The sequence below is a fragment of the Pleurodeles waltl genome, chromosome 3_2 (assembly GCF_031143425.1).
Source record: "Pleurodeles waltl isolate 20211129_DDA chromosome 3_2, aPleWal1.hap1.20221129, whole genome shotgun sequence".
In the NCBI taxonomy this organism is placed as follows: Eukaryota; Metazoa; Chordata; class Amphibia; order Caudata; family Salamandridae; genus Pleurodeles; species Pleurodeles waltl.
Window position 1 is genome coordinate 93,643,114 of NC_090441.1, and position 17,357 is coordinate 93,660,470.

Here is a 17,357-nt window from a genome sequence, read left to right on the forward strand (position 1 = left end):
GAAGGTCATCCCCGGGTCACACGTATACTGTGCAAATCTGCTAACAAGATGATAAGCGAAAGAGAAGATCGCGGCGGGGGAAATAGAAGAAACTGGAAGGTTTCTAGCCTTGCATAACATTGTTGAACGAGATCTGAAGCTGTCCAGAGAAAGGAACTGACCACGACTTCCTCAAAAGTGTCTCACCGAGAGCATTGTTTCTTGCTGTGCGCGTGAGGAAAAGGGCTCAGAATGCCAGGGACTGGCGGACAGGGTAGGGCATGGAGGCGCGTGGGCAAGATGAGAGGCCCGGCGAGGTTACCAGCCTACGACTCTCTCGTATCGGTGCTCCCCTCTACGGGGCCACGGCCTCGAGCCCAGACCCGAAGGATGCCGCGGCCCCAGCGCGCGGGACGGTCTCGGAGCGGAGACCCTATGCGGCGGTGGCGGTGCTCTGCTACATCAACCTGCTGCTCTACATGGACTGGTTCATCATTGCTGGTGAGACTCGTGCTCCAGCAAACAGTTGTGGGAATCAACAGACGTGCTCGTTGCTAACTAAAGGCACCCATTTTATAGGAATGTATCATATTGATTATTTTTGCATTTTGTTGCAAAGCACTTTGGCCTAGATTTACAAATACTTTGCACCAAATGCGCTAGAAAGGTGCTCTTGTCTCAGGGCAAATAGTGCTTTGCGCTGCTTTTGGCTGCTTTGCACTACAGTGCGTCAAGGGGGTGTTACTTGATCAGACCTGTACAGGAACCAAGGCCCATGTTTATACTTTTTTAGCGCCGCATTTGCGCCACTTTTTGACGCAAAAGCGACGCAAACTTACAAAATACAATTGTATTTTGTAAGTTTGCGCCGCTTTGCATAAAAAAATGGCGCAAATGCGGCGCTAAAAAAGTATAAATGTGCGCCCAAGAGTTCTAAACACACACCTGTCTACAAAGATAGACAAATAACACCTCCTTGAAGAAGATGGTAACAAGGGGAAATGTTTTAATTTCTCCAAACATTCCACACACTGCATGTGTCCTCCACTGCATAGCGCTGCACAGCATGCATACATGCAATAAGTGAAATGTGTCCGAATGTATCTGTCTAGGCATAGGATTTTGTACTGGTGGTAGGTATGAGACAGCAAGCACACACTTCTGCACCATGGTGAAAAGGTTGTGCGTGGCGCTACGCAGCCTTTGGAGTGCACGAATGCAGGAGAGGATAGCAGCAGCTAAAAAGTACTAAATCTAACTTTTGTTTTTTTTCTTCTCTTGGGTGATGTGGTTGTGTTAGTAAGACTCAGTTATAAGTTGCATTGGGTGAAAGAAATTAATTGGTTGTCTACAAATAGAGTTTTTGTATTGGAATGTCAGGGACATACTCATGGGGCAAATGTATGTGTGGTGATAAATTATAATGTAGCGGAGAAAGAATGGAGATGGGCTGGCAAATAGAAGTAGCTCAGAAATGGGCTTTCAAATAAAGTAAGCTTTCAGCAATTTCTTTGTAACGTCATTACGCCAGAGGGAAGGTTGTGCGTGTTGCGTGGTTGGGTGCTTGTAGGGAGTTGGCCGCAGAGCCTGGCTGCCCAAGCACTGCTAATCACACCACATATTACATCACTCATGACATCTTTGATAACATCACTAATAACATCAATGTGACATTTGCAGTAAAATTATTGAGGAGAAAATTGTGCATGGCGAGGGTGTGAGTTATAGTTACCTTATGGCACGAGTTAGTTAGTGAGGTAACAATAACTAAACCTACTGAATTTCTGTGGTTTTGCGCAAGTAAAATTTTAACCCACTATAACGTCCTTGTAACCTTTGTTTTTTTTAAAAGTGTATATATATATATACATTTATATATATATACATATATATATATATATATATATATATATATATAACAATACCCTTCCACAGGGCCTAGCAGCGGCCGTGCACGGCATGGGGCTGGATGCATGCATGGGGTTGGCCCCAGGCCAGGTCCTGCTGTCAACCCCCCACTGCATTAAAAAAAACATAGAAATTTACTGGAAAAAACAAAGGTTACAGGGACATTGTTGTTAGGAATTAGCATTTAAAACAACCTTAAAAATGTACTTAAAAAAACAAATGTTACAGAGACGTTATTGCTAGGATAATGTTTCCGTAGGAAAAGCATTTGTTGGTTTACTTATAACATTTATGCCATTTGAGGAATCTTCACAAACCTTTAAAAAATTGTTTCATACACCCAGGCTCTTTCCTCAAAAGTTTCGGGGTAATCTATCAAGCAGGGGCTGAGAAAAGGGGGGAGACCCAAACTGCATTTTTTCTATTCATCTTTCCTTAGGAATATTAGACACAGCTACAGCCAAAACAGCTAAACTGAACTACACCAATTTGGCCGAAAGCAATTTCTTGGTCCAGAAAGCATGACTTTTGTGACTTAGTGTAATTATGTTCAATAGTTTTCGAGAAATTAAGGTTAAACATGTAGATATTTTATGCTGCAGAGGATACAAAAGGCCAACAGATCTAGTGATTAGATCTGATCAGCTGCCACCACATCAACAAAGATGTGATAGCAGCCATTTTACGACTTAGAGACTGAGTCACCAGTCCTTGAAGTAATTTAAAAAAAAGATATAAGCAGGCAGGGTAGAGATACTGATGGGGGGGTCACAGAAGGACCACCCCCGGGGACAATTAAAGAAAAAACTCTTACTGCAAATTCACGCTTTAAAAAAAATAAATAACCCAAGGTGGGTCCACGGCCTGGGGGCGGCACATAATGTGCTATATGGGTAGGGTATCATGCAACCTTTTTGAGACCCTAGGGAACTCCATCTCCTGTGCTAATTTATTTAATATAAAGAACGGAGCAAGCAGTCCCCCTCCCCGTGCCTCCTTGAGTCCCAGGGGACCACATCCCTGGGGCAAATATGTAAATTGAAGGGGAGGAAGCATGCGGCCTCCCTCCACAAGCATCCTCGAGGCCCGGGACACTGACCACTATCCCCAGGGGTCAATATGTAAATTAAAGGGGAGTGGGGCATGCATCCCCTTCACCAAGCCTCCTTAATGCCACGTGAACTCCATCCCTGTGGCTGTTGAAACTTTATTAGGGAGGGGCCTACTGCTCCCTCCCTGAGACATATTGTGTGACTCCATCCTGGGGGAAGGTTCACTCATGCTGTCCTGTAGATTCCATTACCAGGGACAAAACAGTTTTGTGGGCCGGGAACTGTTGTGTGCTCCCACCCAGCTGAGTGGGAGCACAAAAGTTTCCCCCGCCCTCACTCTTTCTCGCAGGGAAGCACAGAATTACTCTTGCCCAGTGAGAGCAAATGAAAATCTCCCACCTACGGAGAGCAATGCCAGCTCCCGATGCACCTTGGATGGGTGCAGGCAGGAGAGCCAGTGGGGCTGCCGTGGCCTTGGAGCCTCCCCCACAGCCTGCATCCCAAAAAATGCTGCGAGGTGCCCCGGGTGGACATCAGGACACCCCTGTTTAAAACAAAAATGAAAAAGAAAGGATTGCCGGTGATAGAGCGGTCCGTACTAATAATTTACCTGTATTCGGACGCTCTTTAGGCCGATGAATCTTTTGACTAAGTGGGACTCTCCGTACTCTATATCGGTCAATTTAATCAAATCAATAATCAATAACGAAAATAAGCAATACCTTGATCAACATAACACTTAACAATTAATCCAGAATACATTTTCGGCGAACCCTGACCTTTCAGTCAGGAATAACCACACCAGTTTATTCAAAGTTAGTGAATTTATTTCCCTATATTAACAAAGCTAGCACAATATAGATGTGTCTCAACACCAAATGATAAACGTAAATGAACATTAATAGCTGTCCATAGCGGCGAAACAAGTGCAATCTATGCAGCATTTGAATAACAAGGCATTCGATAATAGCAATGCAAATCACTAATACGATAATCTGTAATGAACTAATTGCATACATTTAGTCAGCATAACAAGGTCTCAAATTGCATCGTGCAACAAAAGGAATCCTCATCTAACCTCAAATTAGCATCGGCATGTAGGACTTCATGCAAAAACAATTTAGCAACATTAATTTGGAAAACTCCTGGCTAGGGATCTTATCAAAAATCAGCAGTTGGTTACCTAAGAGAAACACAATGCAATTTTACAATTTCCTTTCATATTTACCAATTACGATCAGCATACAAGGAAGTCTTCGTCTCGCAGGTACCGTTTCTCGATCAGCATGGGTACCGTTTCGATCAGCATGGGACGGGGCAAAGGGGCAAAGTGGACGGGGCAGTTGCCTCACGGCGGCAAGGTAAAACTACTACTTCATGCAAGGGATTAAATCAAAGTTAAAGTCTGTAGGGCAAGAATCATTTAAAGTCTCTTTCTCTCGATTAGAGAAAGCATCAAAGTCTCTTTCAAAATGGCGTCACAGCTAAGTGGGCCATAATAGCTGCAAAGTCTACAAAATGGCGGGATGTCCAATAATGGCTGCTTTCCTCTCGTGCACCTGGTTTAAATAGACAACAGTTCAAATCCAGTAGGGTCTTCCATTGAAGGGTTCATAGGTCAGCTTCAAATTGTCCAATCAAAAACGACAGTTCTCAAGCTTTTACTTAAGCATACATTATCCTTGGAGATGGGTACGCAAGTTGCAACATTTTATACCAATTAACTCACTTTCAGAGCTTCCATTGTCCGCACCTGCAGATTGACCTTGGAGTAAAGAGAAAATATGCCAGGCTGGCACGAAACCTTAAGATAAGCATGTGAACGATCTCAGTGGAAAAGTACAGCTTCAAGCAAAAATACACGTTTATTAGCACATTGGAAAAATACGAGCATCTAAACCGTGAGACCAGGCAACTAGGCCGAAGCCTCCACTAAAGTAATGCTAAGCTAAAACATTTCAAGCAAGCAAATCGTAGCACACGTTTATGATTATGTCGGATTAGTGCAATTCTAATACACCACGTTATATAAAGCACGCTTATAAATGTTGGCAAACTACTCTGAGGGCACATTTTGTCCCCGTACAATCTTTATTAGTTCGGTTAAAGTCACGCATGATTATTTCACACTACGTTTACGCGTTAATAAATGTAAAACCTTAATTTTCTGCTTCATCAATCCCTCCTCTGATGACTACTTGTCATCACACCAAATCATGCCCACAAATTTTATTCCATTAAAATTCTGTCAGTTCTCTTTTCCTTTTAATTCCCCTAGTTTTCGCTTTGTATTCTTCTGCCATTCTTTTCATCATTTTCTCTTCCTTCCTTCTTCTAATTCTTTCCATTATCATTATTATTCCCCTTTTTATTCCCCAAATCCCAAATATACAAATCAGAACTATTAGAATTCCCTGTATTATTTTTAGCAATATTCCATTCCAAATTCCCCCAATCCAATTTCCCACTGAAGCAAGTCCTTTTCCAACCTTCTCCCACACTCCTGGTTCTTTCAATTCCTTCAAATCTGCACTCTCTTTTGTTAGATTAGCAAGCATAGTTTTAATCTTCACACTATTGTCTGGAATATACGTACAACAGTGTCGTGCACCAAGCATTTTGCAAACGCCGCCATCCTTTGCTAAAAGAATGTCTAAGGCAAGCCTGTTTTGAAGAGTCATAGCTCTTTCCGCTGCAAGTTCAGCATCTATCAGGATTATAGCACCTGAAAACTTTGTCAACATGTTATCCACTATAGTAGACAACTTTCGTATTTTGATGGAATTCAACACAACTCCCAATGAAGGAATCATGGCTCCAAATATATCTCCTACCACAGCAGCTGCGGTCTCTCTTTTCTGGATACGATGGGATCCAGATGTCTTTTGAATCATCGATAGGTCATCCAGTTGATAAACCTTTGGGAACACTATACCCAAATAACATCTCCCCCACCATCCCTTTGGAAGACGATAATAGGCATTATACCCACAAATGTAATATACACCTGGAATGACAGGGTCAAGTCCGTTCATCATGAATGTCCATTTGGCCTTAAAGATAAACGTATGTTTACACTCACTCGCTCCTACAAAAATGTTGTCATAATAAGATTCACCTCGATATATACAAAATTTCCCTACATGCCAAGCATCTAAAGCTATTCTACCTTGTGTCTTTATTGCGGCAAAATCATAATTGTCTACTGAAGTCCTCTTATGTAGCTCTTTTTCTAATTTTGCCTTCATTTGTGCTCTTCTATCATCTGTGCGATCTAAAAAGCTTATTTCTACTGCAGAGAGCGAGCAGGTAAGGTTTTCCCTATGAGCGTGAGCCGTTTCAAAAGGTTGCATTGGCTCGAAAAATTCCCTCATTATTTTAGCGTCCCAATCTTTAGCAATCTGGCTTAGCTGCGCTATTATAGGAACATATGCAAAGGTAACATCATAATTTGAGTAAAAATACTGTATGTTAGTTTGACCATAAAATCTAGACATTACTATACTACATGTAATCCCGTATGTAAGAGGCATGTGGTGATATGTCACCCCTTCCTTTACCGATGTCGGTATCTGTGTACACACATAACAATCTTTCGCATCCATAGTCTCAACATATTCTGTTAGCAAGCGATAGAAAACATTATATGAAAGTTCTTTCTTATCATGCAAGTGTCTCTCATCTAATTCTAGTCTTTTCAATGCGGTTAGTTCAGTGACAGTAACAGGAGCAAAAGTAGAAGCATCAATTTTCTCACTCTCACCCTTTCCATGCATTCCAAGTACAATTGCCATTATTATTAGTACACATGCAATTATCAAGCCTATACACGCACATTTACAATATCTCTTTCTACTGTTTTGCGTCATGATCTGTATAGAATCAGAGAGCTGGAAGCACCTGTAAAAGAAACTATTTAGCAATTCAGTTACAAAGCTGAGCGAGCGCAATGTTCACACAGTTTTCTTCAAGAGGCCAGTCATTTATCGGTTAGCAGCTTGTCTCAATTCGGCAATAACTCAGTCTTTTATCAGTTCAACAAAAGTCTCATCCGGTTTAGCAATGTCTTAACTGGTTGTTTGTATCAGGTTGGATTGTAGCAAGCAATATCATTTATTACCCTTTCAATCGACAGAGTCCATAAAACTTTTCTTTTCTATTGGTATCTCTTCTTCTTCGTTCTCGAGGCTAAGAGATACAAACTCGTCAGTCCAATCGTCATTGGCTACATATGCCCATTCTGGACCGGAATATCTTCTGTTTGGTATCCTTTTCCTTTTCAATTTTGCTTCTCTTTTCGATTCTGCTTCGCTATTACTTTCCTCTTTGGCCAAGTCTTTTCCTTCACTTGATGATGGTACCACGACAGTCACTTCCTTTCTTTTCTCTTTCACTTTTGGCCTTTCTCCGTCGTTCAAACTTTCCTTAGTCCTTTCTTTTATGGGTGATACACTTAGTCTTCTCTTTGCACCGTGTCCATTTGATGGACCTGCGATCTTTTCTGTGGAAGCTTGAACTGTTTCGTTCTGTTCTGCCTTGTCCCCTCCTTCTGGGGAATCAATCACGTTCTCCTTTTCTCTTTCTGTATCGTCTGCTTCTGGGAAAGCCCTCCTCTGATCAGGCTCTCCTGCTTTTTCACCTCTTTCGAGCCCTTCGTCACCGTTACTTTCTTCAGGCTCTTTATCACTTTCAGCTGCTTCAGGTTCCTTGTCACCTTCAGCTGCTTCAGGCTCTTTGCTACCCTCAGCTGCTTCAGGTTCTTTGTCACCTTCAGCTGCTTCGTTGCTGTCTGAACTTTCTCCTTGGTCTTCCCCAAGTGAGTTGGTCGCTTCGTCCTCAGAGAATATCTCTCTCTCTTCCGTTCCTGTCTGGTCGCTTTCAGTTTGGTTTTGCTCTGTCTCAGCACTCAGCACTGTTTTATCAGGCACTGGCAGTTTCAGCGCTTCAACTTCCTCATCTGTGGGACACAACACTTTCTTTGTGTGACTGGCGTGAATCCAGTTGGGAACCCCCGCACACTTCACAGCGGTAGTTGTCGTCAGAATCACTTGGAAAGGGCCTTTCCAACGGGGTTCCAAACACGACTTTCTCACGTGCTTCTTTACCACGACCCAGTCACCTGCTTTCAGTGCGTGTCCTGGATCTTGGATCGGTGGCAAGGTGGTCGCTTCCACCTGGTGAGAGAAAGAGCGAACCACGTCAGCTAGACCCTTGCAGTAGTCTAACACCATATCATCTGTAATATTCAAAAGCGCGTTTGCGGGAACTGCAGGAAGTCTCATAGCCCTGCCCATGAGAATTTCGTGCGGAGACAATCCAGTCTTTCTATCAGGGGTGTTTCTCATTGACATTAGCACCAAGGGCAATGCGTCAGGCCATTTCAAATTTGTCGATGCACATATTTTCGCCATTCTCGATTTCAGTGTACCATTCATCTGCTCCACCAGTCCTGAGGCTTCAGGGCGATAGCTACAATGCAGCTTTTGCTCAATGTTCAGCGCTTCGCAAAGTAACTTTATCACCTCGTTATTGAAGTGACTTCCCCTATCTGATTCTAAAGAGATCGGGAATCCGAAACGTGGTATTAACTCTCTCAACAATAGCTTTGCAACTGTAAGGCTGTCATTTCTACGTGTGGGGTATGCCTCAATCCAGTGACTAAAAATGCACACGATCACCAACACATACTTCAGACCTCCATGCACGGGCATCTCAATGAAATCTATCTGCATTCGACTAAACGGGCCACTGGCCCTGCCAATGTGGCTCGCGTTCACAACCGTTCCCTTTCCTGGGTTCATCTGCTGGCAAGTGACACATCGATGGCAAACTGCTTCTGCAGCTTGACGAAATCTGGGGTTAAACCAATCAGTTTTGAACAATCTTATCATGGCATCTCTCCCTAGGTGAGCTTGCCCATGATAGAACCGCGCAAGCTGTGGTAAGAGACTACTTGGCAAAACAAATTTTCCCTCATTTGAAACCCATAACTCATCTGGTCTCTTTATACATTGTGATTTAATCCAGGAATCTCTTTCATCCTCCCTGACGTTATTCTGTAATGCTTTTAATTCATCTATTGTATCTACGACCTTCAAGGCAAATGCTTCAGCTGGTTCAAGTTCTGGCTCACTTATCGAATTCCATTCATCTCTGAGTAATATACAGTTCAAGGCACAAAATCTTGCGACTTGATCCGCATATGCATTTCCCAGAGAAACATAGTCCTGTCCTTTCGTATGAGCACTACACTTTACCACTGCAACTTCGGCTGGCATTTGAATGGCGTGTAACAATTCCCTTATTCACTCCCCGTTTTTCACTGGGGATCCTGAAGAAGTCAGGAAACCTCTCTGTGACCACAGTTGTCCAAAGTCATGCACAATCCCAAACCCATACTGACTATCTGTGTAAATGGTGACTTTCATCAGTGCAGACAGTTGACATGCTCTTGTAAGGGCTACAAGTTCTGCTACTTGTGCAGAATAGACTCCTTGAAGCCAACCCGCTTCCAAGACACCTGTTACAGTACATACAGCATATCCTGCTTTCAAAATTCCCATCCCATCTCTTAGACATGAACCATCAACGAAAACAATTTGGTCATTTTCATCAAGCTTAGTATCCTTAATGTCAGGTCGAGGTTTTGTGCAAAATTCAGTCACCTGAAGGCAGTCATGCTCGACGTCTTCAGCGTTCTCAACTTCAGCATTTTCACCAGGAAGCAAGGTTGCTGGATTCAACGTAGTGCACCTTTTCAGCTGCACATTCGGTGAGCCCAGAATTATCGTTTCATACCTTGTGAGTCTTGCTCCAGTCATGTGTTGCGTTCGGGAGCGGGTCAAAAGTATCTCAACTGAGTGAGGGACCATGACTGTTACTGGGTGTCCCATCACTATTCCTTCACTCTGAGTGAGGCTGATACCAACTGCTGCTACGGCGCGCAAACACCCTGGAAGTGCTGCTGCAACCGGATCCAAAGTAGCTGAAAAATACGCTACTGGTCTGTTTATGCCACCATGGGCTTGAGTCAAGACAGACAAAGAACATGCATCACGTTCATGACAAAACAATGTGAAAGGCTTTGTGTAGTCAGGCATACCTAAAGCTGGAGCCCTGCACATGCATTCTTTCAACTCAATGAAAGCATCCATCTCATCCCCTTTCAGCTCAATTTGATCCAAGGCATCCTTCTGGGTCAATTTCAGTAAAGGCTTTGCTAGAGTTGAGAAGTTGGGAATCCACTGGCGACAGTAGCCCACCATTCCCAAAAACTTCCTCACCTCCCTCCTTGTCTTTGGTGGACTCATTTGAAGTACACTCGTTATTCTTTCCTTCATTATTCTCCGTGACCCTTTCTCTATTTGGTGACCCAAGTATTTCACCTTCTTCTGACAGAACTGCAATTTGGAAGGAGACACCTTGTGTCCATTCCTTCCCAAATGGTTCAACAGAGCAATGGTGTCGGCTGTGCAGCCACTTTCTGTCTTTGATGCAATCAACAAGTCATCGATGTACTGTACTAGGGTTGACTCGAATGGCAATTCCAATGCTTCCAAATCTTTCTTAGAATCTGATTGAAGATTGACGGTGACTCAGAAAACCCTTGAGGAATTCGACACCAACTGTACACTCTGTCTAAAAATTTGAAACAAAAGAGGAATTGGCTGTCCTCATGAAGAGGCACCGAAAAGAATGCTTGTGACAAATCGATGACTGAGAACCACTCGGCATCACAAGGGACTTGAAACATTATCACAGCTGGATTCGGTACTACAGGGCAGCATTTGACTATGATGTCATTTATTTTCCTCAAGTCCTGCACGAGTCGGACCTTTCCACTCGGCTTTATTAATCCCATGATTGGTGAATTACATGGACTGCTTAACACTTCTTTCAGTACTCCCTGCTTTACGAATTCGTCAATAAGTTGGGCAACTTTCATGAGGGTGTCTTGTGCCATGTGGTATTGTGGGGTCTGGGGAAAGATCGCATTGGGTTTTACAGTCACTTTCACTGGTTCCACTCCTTTCATCAATCCCACCTCTTTCCCTGTCATATCCCACACTTCCTTTCCGACTGTCTCCCGTAATTCAGCTGTAATATCTTCTTCCGTTATCATCGGGAAAAGACAAATCAGAGGATAGTCTTCATCGACAGTTTCCATCTCATCCCCCTCTACACTGTCCTCTTCTTCCCCATCACTGCTCGTCTGAATTTTTATTCCCTCGTTCGAACACATAATCGAACATCCCAATTTGCACAATAGGTCTCTCCCTAATAGTGCTATCGGGCTTGAGTCACATACCACAAACTTGTGTAACCCTTGATAGTTGCCAATGCTGACTGGTACCGGATCTGTTATTGGGTTTGTCAGGTGCCTGTTTGCTACTCCCACCACTTGAACTGTACTCCCGGAGAGTGGCAAATTTGGTACTTCACTGCTCTTAACTGTTGAACGTGTGGCTCCTGTGTCAACCAAGAATGAGACACGATGACCCATTACTCTTCCCTCTACGTACGGACCCTTTTGATCAACTTCCAAGGATGCTGCAAGCACACAATCTCCTTCCTCTCCTGAGCTTTCACTCTCCCATACATTGTTTATTCCACTCTCACTGTGTAATGGGAACTGTTGTACGGTGCCATTTGTACTCATTACCTGACCCGAGACCTGTGGAGGAACCATCACTTGCTGCTGACTCATTGGTGCCAAGGGTATTTGCATTTGCTGATTAGGTACATGGGTAACTGCTGTTGCATTGGCTGCATTTGCGTCATCTGCATACGGGGCATCTGCATCTGCTGCGGCTGCATAGGTTGTAATCCCTGCAATTGATTTATGGTCTGGAAATGTGGGTTTGGACCTCTCATTTTCGGTCCCCTCATTGTCTGAAATGCATTGACATCATTGTTTTACTGACCAACACCTGCACCTGCACCTTCCTGCACCACCATCGGGCACTCGCGTTTCCAATGACCGACAATTCCGCACACGTGACACAGCATCACCTTCTTCATTGCCTGCACACCATTCACAACGGTGTTCAAATCCGGACCATTATTCACAAAACCTCCTCTGCCTCTGGCCTGTGGCTGAAACGCCATATTTCCCTGCAACTGCGGCTGCGGTTGCGGTAACTGTTGTTGGAACCCTTGCAACCCTTGCAAACCTTGCAGACCTGTCTGAGCTGCCTTAAGCTGCATCATCATCACCTTCTCTTTCAACTTTTTCTGTTTCACTTTAATTTCGTCGCTACAGTATTTCGCATAATTCAACACCCCATCAATCGGTTTCGACTGCCAACAAATCAAATGCGACTTTATCATCTGACTTATCTCTGGTCTCAGCCCTTCCACAAATCTAAACACAAAATGAAGCATGTCCTTCGCCTCTATTGTTTCCGTGCCACTGTAGTTCTTGAATGCCTTCAACAACCTCTCATAGTAACTATGAATCGACTCTTTAGCCTCTTGGGCAGTTCGATCGATCTTCTGCCAATCCACATTTTTCGCAGCCACCTTCGTCTTCAAATGCTCAATCACCTTATAGTACAAGCTCATCACCATAGGTGATGGTGCACCCGTCTCCCTGTCTCTCTCTGGTTCACTTGTCGGCCAACCTACAGCTCTTTTGCAATCCTCCCACAAGTCTGCTGGAACCACAATCTCAAAGAGAGTATTCAGGTCTTCCCAGAGACATTTTGCAAGCTTCACAAACCTATCAGTCTGTTGATACCATTTAATCGGTTTCTCTCTCAGTTTGGGAAAATCATCCGTAAAAGACTGAATGTCGCTTCTGTGCCATGGTACATGTATTAATTTTCCCCCTGCTGTCTCCCTCATTGGTAACATGGTTACTGCATCACTACTCTTTGGTCTTTTCTCATTGTGCTCTGTAGCGCTGTCCCTCCTCTTTTCCTTTCTCTTTACCCACCTGCTTTCCCACTTGTCTAAGCACCTCCACACTTGTGCACTCTGCAGCAGTTCTCTAAGGTGCGCCTTCATGCCTGCTGACCTCATGTGTTCAAAATCTGTGGCCCCAAAATCCAACCTGTAGCTCCTGCTCAAGTGTTTTGTCTTGTCTATGTGAACCCCGTTTTTGTCAGCTATTTCTTGCAAGCTTTTATGTACCTTGTTCACTTCCTTCGTAATCTTTGGACATAGATACCTCAACTCTTCTTCCGAGTAGGACTCCAACCTATTCACACCCATAGTCCCTTCCACCAATTCTTGTGCTTCCATGTTCAACCTCATCCTATTCAGATAATCTTCTCCCTTCCCACTGTCTGAGCTTTGTGTGGAATTCAGACTGTTGAACCACTGTGTCAGCTGTTGCGCATTCAACCCCATCAGTGTAGCGTTCACATCGACTGCCATGGATGGTTGCGGCAACTTTTCAGTGTTCGATGTTAGAGGTATTATCAGTGGGGGGCTCGACCTCACCACTGTCGACTGAGCACATATGGGACTAAACTCCATCAAGGATCCGGATCCATTTGGCTGAGCCGCTATCGGAGTTATCCCTGGAGTGTTTTCTATGCACCTCCTTTCGGTCCCATTCTGCAGCATTGATCCCTGACCGCTCATACCTAAGTTAGGCTGACTGTACAGAGGTACCGGTGGACCTACAGTAATGGGTAGTGATATCGCATCTGGGTTTTGTCCATTTCCCATGTTCTGAGGCATGTTCATTCCCACACCATGGGTCATCATTGCCGGCATGCCCATCTGACTCCCCGTCATCTGAGCATGTGCGTTTCCCCCCTGCATCTGCTTTTGAGGCATCAAAAACTGGGTTGATTCGGCTTGTGCCAATGTCTGGTTGTGACCATTCTGTACTCCCCTTACGGTTTGTTCTAGAATCATTCCTGCACTGTTGTCACTGCTGTAGTACCCTGGCATCTGCGGCTGATAATTTTCTGCTGGTTTCAACATGGGCACATCTGGATATATTCTCCTAACCTGCGGTATCTGCGGGGTGAACAGCAAACTCGGGTCCTTAGACCCCGATGATGCTCCTGAACTCTGAGTTTCACTGTTCTGTACCGGTGCCGGAGGGGCAGAACTGGTACTTGGACCTTGTCCAGTCTCCGCATAAGGTGGTGGACGGTCGTTCAGCAATTGCATTATTAACTCCTCATCCTCTACCTCCTCTTCTCTTCTCAACTTTTCCTCGTCCTCTCTATCCTTGGAACACCTCCTGTTTGTCTTACAGGTAGCTTTCTTACCTGTCTCCTCTTCTTCCTTAGTAATTGCGGGAAACAATTTTATCCCCTGCAATACATCTGACCTCCACACCTTCTGTGCATTATCCCACCTAGCGTCCGCTAGTGTCTTTTCTACCTTCCTTATCCTAGTCTCGAACTTATTTTGCTGCTGCTGTCTAGCCATCAGTTCCCAAATCGCTAGAGCCTCAAACTGTGCTGGCCTTGGAGGTACCTTCATGTCATACATCGTGAATCTCAAATTCTCTAGGATCCTTATATTGAATGTCCCATGTATCGGGAACGCTACGCTCCCATGTTTCTCTGTCAGCTTGTGCCATTGCTTTAGCCAAAGACACGGAGCTACCCCCTTCTCTTCCATTACAATGTAAGCTGGTGTGCCTTCGGGCGGCGTTTCCTCTTCTACGCTCGCTTTAATGTAAGACTCCCCCTTCATCGCACTCCTTAATGCTTTAAAAAATTTCATTTTCTCGTCTTTTATTTCACAAAATATGTAATCAATAGGTGACTTTAATTCCCGGAATACTCTTCTCTTGCCTTTCCCCTTCCAATCGGGCCCCACGGACTGCGTCCAATCCGTGCGCGACCCTTCTCTGCAACCAACCTATCCCAGCGCGGCTCCTAGTGACGTCACACACACTGCGGCTGACAAAGCCTCGCGGCTAGTCTTCCTTCACTCAGCTCCTCTCGTAACAACTTCTTGCATGTATTGCGAGCTACCAAAAATATAAAACAGATCTGTCGGTTTACTACAGGAGGGGTAACACAATCGCTTCAGGACCTTAGGGATTTTTCACTAGCCTCGGCAGTTATTCCATCTTTCTCGGTCCCCACTTTCGCAAGCAAATCTGACCCGCAGACCTACTCTCAACTTGTCAATGATCTATTCTAGTGCACTTAGAATCTTGTCAAAGCCCGAAGTCGAAGTTTCTTTCACTCCCTTACACACGTACCGACTTTTTGACCACGCCCGATCAACCTACTAAACCGCCCAGACCACAACATAAAACAACATACTCCGGAGTCTCTTGACCTCGCAGGGCCCGTCTCAACAACAACAACCACGTGGACCTTTTTATGCACAAAGCGCCACATGCACATGAAGTTCGACGACTTCCCTACTCTCACACTCGGAGTCGCACCTCCGCTATTTCTATGAAGTTCGACGACTTCCCTACTTCTACACTCGGAGTCCCACCTCCGCTATTCTCTAAAAAAAGGAAATCCTCGCAAGCTTTTCACACAATCTGCGGCAATAAGCTGTGCAAGCGCAAAACCCTAACTTCTCTCATACCGTCACTAGTACCACCAACGCCGATTCCACACCTCCGTTCTCTCCATTCGCAAGCTCCGAGATCCCGGGAAAGTCGCGGTGGACCTAGCCCATCATCATTTTTTCAATCAGTTTTATCCAAGAAAAACCTAATTCAACTTCTCGAGAGGGGTCTCAAAAGGCGTAACCGTTAATTCAACACCATGTACTTTAAGTGTACGGGGTCCCAAAAGACGTAACCGTCCTCTGCTACCATCTACTGATAGAGCGGTCCGTACTAATAATTTACCTGTATTCGGACGCTCTTTAGGCCGATGAATCTTTTGACTAAGTGGGACTCTCCGTACTCTATATCGGTCAATTTAATCAAATCAATAATCAATAACGAACATAAGCAATACCTTGATCAACATAACACTTAACAATTAATCCAGAATACATTTTCGGCGAACCCTGACCTTTCAGTCAGGAATAACCACACCAGTTTATTCAAAGTTAGTGAATTTATTTCCCTATATTAACAAAGCTAGCACAATATAGATGTGTCTCAACACCAAATGATAAACGTAAATGAACATTAATAGCTGTCCATAGCGGCGAAACAAGTGCAATCTATGCAGCATTTGAATAACAAGGCATTCGATAATAGCAATGCAAATCACTAATACGATAATCTGTAATGAACTAATTGCATACATTTAGTCAGCATAACAAGGTCTCAAATTGCATCGTGCAACAAAAGGAATCCTCATCTAACCTCAAATTAGCATCAGCATGTAGGACTTCATGCAAAAACAATTTAGCAACATTAATTTGGAAAACTCCTGGCTAGGGATCTTATCAAAAATCAGCAGTTGGTTACCTAAGAGAAACACAATGCAATTTTACAATTTCCTTTCATATTTACCAATTACGATCAGCATACAAGGAAGTCTTCGTCTCGCAGGTACCGTTTCTCGATCAGCATGGGTACCGTTTCGATCAGCATGGGACGGGGCAAAGGGGCAAAGTGGACGGGGCAGTTGCCTCACGGCGGCAAGGTAAAACTACTACTTCATGCAAGGGATTAAATCAAAGTTAAAGTCTCTAGGGCAAGAATCATTTAAAGTCTCTTTCTCTCGATTAGAGAAAGCATCAAAGTCTCTTTCAAAATGGCGTCACAGCTAAGTGGGCCATAATAGCTGCAAAGTCTACAAAATGGCGGGATGTCCAATAATGGCTGCTTTCCTCTCGTGCACCTGGTTTAAATAGACAACAGTTCAAATCCAGTAGGGTCTTCCATTGGAGGGTTCATAGGTCAGCTTCAAATTGTCCAATCAAAAACGACAGTTCTCAAGCTTTTACTTAAGTATACATTATCCTTGGAGATGGGTACGCAAGTTGCAACATTTTATACCAATTAACTCACTTTCAGAGCTTCCATTGTCCGCACCTGCAGATTGACCTTGGAGTAAAGAGAAAATATGCCAGGCTGGCACGAAACCTTAAGATAAGCATGTGAACGATCTCAGTGGAAAAGTACAGCTTCAAGCAAAAATACACGTTTATTAGCACATTGGAAAAATACGAGCATCTAAACCGTGAGACCAGGCAACTAGGCCGAAGCCTCCACTAAAGTAATGCTAAGCTAAAACATTTCAAGCAAGCAAATCGTAGCACACGTTTATGATTATGTCGGATTAGTGCAATTCTAATACACCACGTTATATAAAGCACGCTTATAAATGTTGGCAAACTACTCTGAGGGCACATTTTGTCCCCGTACAATCTTTATTAGTTCGGTTAAAGTCACGCATGATTATTTCACACTACGTTTACGCGTTAATAAATGGAAAACCTTCATTTTCTGCTTCATCACCGGCTCCTTCATGGCCCAAAAAAAAATCAATAAAAAAACAGGATGAATGAAAAATAAAC

The 17,357-nt window shown here is 44.0% G+C and overlaps 1 protein-coding gene across 1 annotated transcript in view; it reads left to right on the forward strand.

The window, feature by feature from the left end:
* Positions 1-223: 223 nt before the first annotated feature.
* The window catches only part of LOC138286527 (protein spinster homolog 3-like), a 389,154-nt gene continuing 372,020 nt past the window's right edge, over positions 224-17,357 (forward strand). Inside the window, exon 1 of the mRNA XM_069226888.1 lies at positions 224-480. Coding sequence (XP_069082989.1) covers positions 261-480 — 220 coding nt within the window. The 5' untranslated portion in view covers positions 224-260. The remainder of the gene's footprint in view (positions 481-17,357) is intronic.